The sequence below is a fragment of the Triticum aestivum genome, chromosome 4A (assembly GCF_018294505.1).
Source record: "Triticum aestivum cultivar Chinese Spring chromosome 4A, IWGSC CS RefSeq v2.1, whole genome shotgun sequence".
Taxonomy (NCBI): domain Eukaryota; kingdom Viridiplantae; phylum Streptophyta; class Magnoliopsida; order Poales; family Poaceae; genus Triticum; species Triticum aestivum.
This window is the reverse complement of record NC_057803.1, coordinates 18,175,219-18,182,064: the sequence shown is the minus strand read 5'-3', so window position 1 is coordinate 18,182,064 and position 6,846 is coordinate 18,175,219. Positions and strand designations below refer to the sequence as shown.

The following is a 6,846-nucleotide window of genomic DNA, read 5'->3' as shown; positions in this document are numbered from 1 at the left end:
TACAACACCAGAGATATCTCAAACAGTGTGCTCAGCAGCCGCTTTAGCTCAAGCTGCTGAGGATTATGATCCATCAAAGGATCCTGGGAGGAAGCCAACTAGGACCAAGGACCCAGCATATGTTAGTATGCCTTTTGGCCTAATCTGTAGGACAAATTGACAATCCAGTGTGTTTTGTGTGGCAAAAACGTGTCTTCTATAGTGCTAAGGATGAAGAAGCACCTTGGTGTGGGGGTTACACAGTGGTGTTAATGTGTCTGAAAACAACCGATGAAATCAGGAAAGAGATGCATTCGTACATGAAGACTAACTCAACCAAGTTCAAAGCCATGCATTCATTTGTATTGTATACTGTACTTGTATACTTATATAATGTAATACTGCATACTACTACTAGGTATTACTAGTAGTTATGTACTGTAAGTTCAGTGCTACAGTACCATGTCGACTAGTCTTGCACTAGTCTAGACTAGTCACGATTAGTTTATGAGTCTCAACCTTGGAACGACTCGACGACTCTTCGACTCGTAAACATTGGGTCAGGCACACTTAATATAATCCAACAGAAAATAGTTTTAAGAAAAAGCGGAAGTATATGCAAGACAGTAAAGTCTTACTTCTCGTGTTTCTTAGGAGTGACAGGTCATTTTGTCAAAGTATACTTATGCTTCACCCTAGTTCAACGTTTATAAACAAATCCATCTTATGCTGGCATTTGTCTGTTTCCTAAATAATTTACACTTTTCTAGAGGTTGGTTCTGGTGCAACTATTATCAAGCATGTGTGTGCTAGTTGCATTAAGAGGTTGCCCAAAGTCATAAGAAAAGGAAAATGCTCAGAGGAGGTACCAAGTAGCATTGGGCATTGATTGCTATGATATTCTTAGTTCTTACCACTAGAATACAAGTGATGTAGTGCAACGCCCAGAGCTATTCTTGAGCAAGACCATTGAAGCTGCTGCTGGTGTAGATTTTATGAAGCTTCTTGTTATTGTAGCATACCTTTCCACCTTCTTTGCCCACGACAAAAACAAGTCGAGACTTGTTCCCACAATTAGCAGGCAATGTTTTTGCAAGGGATGTATTTAACCAAGTTTTATACATGTTAATGAGATGATATTTTGCATGCACCATCTTCTGCAGCACACATGGATTGGTGTCTTCTTTACTTGCACCCAGCTCATGACTTGCTGTTCTGGCTTTAGGAATTTATTCCTCAGAGCTCATAGCTTTGACTTTGAGAGGAAATTGTTTGAGGTCTGGGAATGTCGACAGGTCTGGCTGGCAATGTGCTACCAAGTCAATACCAACTAAAACTTGCCAATGTTTTCTGAGTTAAAGCCTGAAAGTCAAAACATTAAGACGCAACAAGTTGGATTATTCCATCATTTATCATGGAGGCAGCAATGACAAGTTGCTGACAGAACGTGGAGGGCAGCAACTAGTCTAGCTAGTACAAAGCCTATATATACATTTAACTTGGATAGGAACCGCAGCAGCACTTCAGCAACAGCAACCCAGCACAGCTATTTGCAGATGGTGATACAAGCCTCTCAACCGTCCTCCGCGGTGAGTGTGTGCAAGAGGTCAGCTGTACAGGGGCCGACCTTGGTGGTAACATTGAGGACACTGGTTTTGGTTTGTCTTGCAAAAATGGTCTAACTGTAACTTTTGTACAGGATCCAACAGATGCCAGGGGCGAACCTGCCTCTCAGCCTGAAAAGTCAAAGGTTGAGGAGGAGTTGAAGAAAGCAGCTACACATCGGTCTCGGCCTAGCTGCTATTATTACTATTACTTCAATGAAGGAGATCCTCAGAATTATTCTGATGATTTGGAGATGGAACAAGGACTATTACCTGTTGTTATGTTCCCAGATAAACAGGTTCAGGTCGAGGAGTGGAAGATAGAAGCACAACAGTTTGAGACTGATTTTGGCGAGATGGAAATGAAGATTCATAGGTTCCCTGCAAGCACGCGGAGCCTTGGACGGCGTTATATCCTCCCAATGGCTGTGAGCATCGGTCTTTACCACCATGGCTCAAGTAGCCTGCATGAGATGGAGAAGGTGAAGCGCGTGGCTACACACCACTTCATCAGTTACTCAGGCCGCTCATTTGAGGAGATGTATGCGGCGGTCTTCTCCGTCATAGGTGCTGCCCGCAGCTTCTACGACACCAAGGATTCCAAGGTCGACGTAGGAGATGCTGAATTTGCGGACATGATGTTCATCGATGGTTGCTTCTTGCTGCAGTATATGCTTATGTGTACCGGCCTTGGCAAGCTGCCTCCGTCATTATTGTCTTGCTTCAAGTCCAACGAGGCTTGCATCATCAACGACATAATGCTGCTCGAGAATCAACTTCCCTGGATGGTGGTCAACATCCTAAGGACGTTCAGGTCCGTGCCTGTGGAGGAGTTTATCGGTAAGATGGGACGCACACTCCAAATCCGTGGGGACATGCACAGGAGACCAGTTGTGATGGATGCTTGCTACATGCCGCCACATCTTCTTGGCATCCTCCTGTTCTACAAAGCCGGAGGCATAAATAATAATGTGCCCCTGTCTGTTCCAGATGGTTTTAGATCCATGTCAAAGAGTATTAGCGCCATTGAGCTTGCAGAGATTGGCATTAAGCTCACAGCCGGCAAGACGACAAAGTTCATGGACACGGGCATCAAGAAAACATTCCTCTCTGCCGAGATCTTCCTGGCACCTCTGTTGCTGGACGACATAAGGTCCTGCTGGCTTGTCAACATGGCGGCTTTCGAGGTATGCCTGGGCATGGCAGCTGGTGCTCATCAAAGTACAGCAGTCGTCTGCTCCTACCTTGCTGTCCTCGCCATGCTCATGGATCGGGAGGAGGACGTGCACGAGCTGCGATCCAAGCGCCTGGTGCAGGGAGAACTCACCAACAAAGAGACGCTTGACTTCTTCAAGATGCTTGTCAAGTGCATAAGTGGCGGCCCCCTCTACATTCAAATCATGGAGGAGGTTGAGGCCTACAAGCTCAACAGGTGGATGTGGATCAAGGTGCACCAGTTCGTCTACAAAAACTTCAAAGCAATCGTCACGGTGCTCTCCATCACTGGTGTTCTTGTGGGCATCTTCAAGGCTATCCTCTCTCTCAAGAGACACTAGCTTAATTTACATGTCTTCCATCTTTCCGTTGATTTTGTGCCATATATTACATACTTCTCTGTATATACTATTACTATGTAACTAAATCATGGATGTAGCTGGATCAGTAGCATCCAAAGACTGGTCATTATCTAGCCACAAGATCAATATACTCATATTGCGCACAGGTATCTTAAGAGCTGATCAATGGCTAAGATGAACTGTGAATTAGTATTGTGAACGGGCCATGGTCGTCTTTGATTAAAGAACAAACAATATCACATAATTAATCAGATTTTAATACCTCTATTGAGTGAGACATCTCTTTTAGGAAGAGGAAAGTCAGATCAATGGCACGATTCTAAAATGGACCCCCCCCCCCCCCCCCCCCCCACACCGCGCGGAACTCTGCGAACTGGTTCAATCCACCAAGGACATGGTTTGGCAACTAGTAGACTATTTTTATGGAACGAACTCAACTGAAGGATAATTAATCAAGTAAGCAATCATCAATTTTTCGGAGAATAATGTGAATATGCCGGGCCAGGCAAGCATGTGGTGTGATGCTTCAACAATCCACCCTATGATATACTCCCTCCGTTCCTTTATATAAGGTGTATTTGTTTTTTCAGAAAACAAACGAGTGCATGTTTGACTGAGTTTTTATAAAAATATTTTCGATATCCACAATATGAATTTTACATCATCTGATCCATCATGAAAAGTAGTTTCATATTTCATTTATTAGATGTTGCTATTTTATTCTATAATCTTGGTCAAACATTCAAATGGTTGACTTGCACGAAAATCAATACACCTTACATTCTGAAATGTAGCTAGGGAGTATGTATGTATGACCTTTTTTTTAATGAAAATAGTCAATCTACTATAAAGATTTGTCAGAAGTACAAAGCACATCAAACATAATAAAAATTACATCTAGGTTCATGGACCACCGAACGACGATTGTCGCCGTCAAAACGAGCTGCTGTTGCACCGTTGTCACTGCTCCCATACTGGATCCAATCCGACCTTGTCGATGATGGCTGGGAAGTCTTTGTAGACATGCCCATAAGAACCAACGCCCCAGAGTCGCAGTCATTGTCGTTGAATCCTTAAATCGATCTGGTACCAAATCTCGTTGTTGCATACGCATGGTGAGAAAACCTAACCCTCACCGCCCCGAGGAGTTGGCAGTAATTTACGTCGGAGCTTTGTCTAACCGTCCTGATAGACGAACTTGAGGAGGATCGGAGCCTGGAAGACCGACTCGAAGAAGAACCGCCGCCCCTACGATGACTAAAATCCTACCTATCTACTAGCTGGAGCTGAGGCACTAGTAAGCCCCTCTCCGCCATCGAACACCGGAGCTGCGGGCATAGGAGAAATGAAGCCACGGGTTTTCCGACAAAGATTGAGAGGAGTAAGGAATTCCCTACTCGCCTTGCGAGAGGGGAAAGAAAAGGGCTCGACTACCCGAATGTAAAGGAAATTCCCATCTAAGATGACCCGTGAGTTATGAGTGGGTGATGGTTATTGCCTACAAAAGTAAGAGCCTATTTGATTTGCAGGATTCTGAAAACACGGGAATAGAAAAAGTGGAGGATTGGAGTGGCATGCCCACTTGAATTCTGTAGGATTAGCAAAGAGTGTTTGATGCCATAGAAAAAAAAGAATTGTAAAAAAAGGTTGGAATGGATGTTAAATTTCCTATGAAATGTAGTACAAAAGATTTCATAGAAAAAATTCCTATGGGATCTAATCCTATGAATCAAAAGACTAACATAAGAAAAATATCTGAGGATTTCAATCCTCCAGAATTCCTATATAATTCCTTTGAATCAAAGAAGCCCTAGACTATATATCATGCGTCCATATTGCTATGCCTTCAATGAGTGAGACATTTCTCTTACACGGGGAGAAGTCAGATCAATATATGTAAGAGATGGAATTCCACCAGCCAGCACTCTTCGCCGGCTGACCTATCTGAGCCAGGATCGGTCCCCTTCCACACCATTGGATGGCAGGCATGTTAACCGTTGGATCAGCCCACACTGCGTCGCCTTGCACCACCGCTTCGTCTCAAATCACAGCGAGAAAAAACCCAGCCGTCCCCGCATCAACGCAGAACATGTACTGTGTGTTTAGCTAGAACCATTTTCTATATTGTGTGTTTGTAATAGGGTAGTTTGGTGCATGAGGTTTTTCGTCCAATAAGTAGTTTGTATTCGAGTACCAGTACAGATAGTGGGTTTTCTTGATACGGTCAAACCTATAATTAATCTATTTTCTTATAAGCTATATGGATGAGCAAGTTTTTTTAGGCTTCAGGCCATCAGCAACCAACAGAACCGGCTGTAGTCACCTCGTAGGAAATATCAGGTTCAAATATCTGAATCTCAGGAGAACCTCGGTCAACAGCTTTGGTTTGTTTAACCCTTTGCTATTGGTATTATACATCGATTGATTGCTGCTGCAGGTAAAACCAGCAGTCTAAACAAGCTATAACAACCTCAGGCAAAGTCATCTGTCTGAGGTTGTGAACAATCCAATAGGCTGGACATCTACACCATCTATGCATATGAAACAATCCGCCCAGAAATGTGAAACGGGGGTAGCATCTGCAAAATGTATATTCAAATCAGAGCTCGTTACACATGGCAGCGAAACAGAGTGAATCCAATTGGAAATCAACAATCGTCATATATGAGCTAAACAAACATTTCATCTTTGGCAAACACCTATCACGAGTCAGTATAGAAAAATGAAATCAGGCCGGCTACATCGATTCGCACAAAAAAACTTGAGGCATTGGAGGCCTGGCATGTATATTGGGGATTCGTTGTTCAACCTTGTCTTGCTTGCAGCTTGTTTCATCATGCTACCATGGATTGGGCTCTGTTTTCATCCTTGATCCACTTGACGTTAATAGGCTGTTGAGAAGGACTGAACAACAGAAATAGTATGATCAGAACAACAGAGCATGTATGGCTCTAGAATGAAAGCAAGACAACCTAATAGATACGCCATCCGTCCCATAATATAAGATGTATTACATCCAATATAATGTTGCCACCAATACTTTCTCTCTAATGTGAGCAAGCTTCATATTGTTCTCCTCTGATTGACACCACTTCAATAATGTAGAGAAGCCATCAGTGCTTAGATATTCAGGCCTGGTCAGTTCACAGTTATTGATGCAGTCCGGCAAAGACCGCTATCACAAATCTCTCCTAAGTCCTAACCACTGCGCTAGTGATGTCCTGTTGTAGCACTAGTCCCTCGTCTCAACCGAGCATCTCGGGACTTCTCGCTGGTAGCTCCTGATCGAAGAAAAATACGTTTTCCACGTGTAGTAGGAGGAGTCCGTCTGCGAGAGACGAACCGGCACCCACTCGAAGATGTTGAGTTTGCGGATGTCGTTGACGTCGGGAGGGTTGGCATCGACGAACGGGTTGAAATTGGTGGACGCGGAGGAGATGACGGACGACATAGCTAGGACGGGACAGTGCGGACGGCTCGGGCGGCAGAGAGCAAACTGCAGCAGCGAAGCGGCTTGCGACTGGAGGCGTCTTGGCGGCTGGCGGTGGCGGGTGATGCGACGCGGCGCAGGCAGCGGGTGGAGCGATGCGTGGCAGGCAGCAGCGGATGGAACTAGCGAGGCAGTGAGCTGGCAAAGCGGGCGATGGAGGCGAGTGAACGCGGGCGTGACTTGGCGGCTGACGGAA

At 44.6% G+C, this 6,846-nt stretch overlaps 1 protein-coding gene across 1 annotated transcript; it reads left to right on the top strand.

The window, feature by feature from the left end:
• The first annotated feature begins 1,240 nt into the window (after window positions 1–1,240).
• Window positions 1,241–3,139, top strand: LOC123081599 (uncharacterized). Its single transcript, XM_044504150.1, has one exon. The coding sequence runs from the start codon at window positions 1,838–1,840 to the stop codon at window positions 3,137–3,139; it is 1,302 nt and encodes a 433-aa protein (XP_044360085.1). The 5' UTR covers window positions 1,241–1,837.
• Window positions 3,140–6,846: the final 3,707 nt, after the last annotated feature.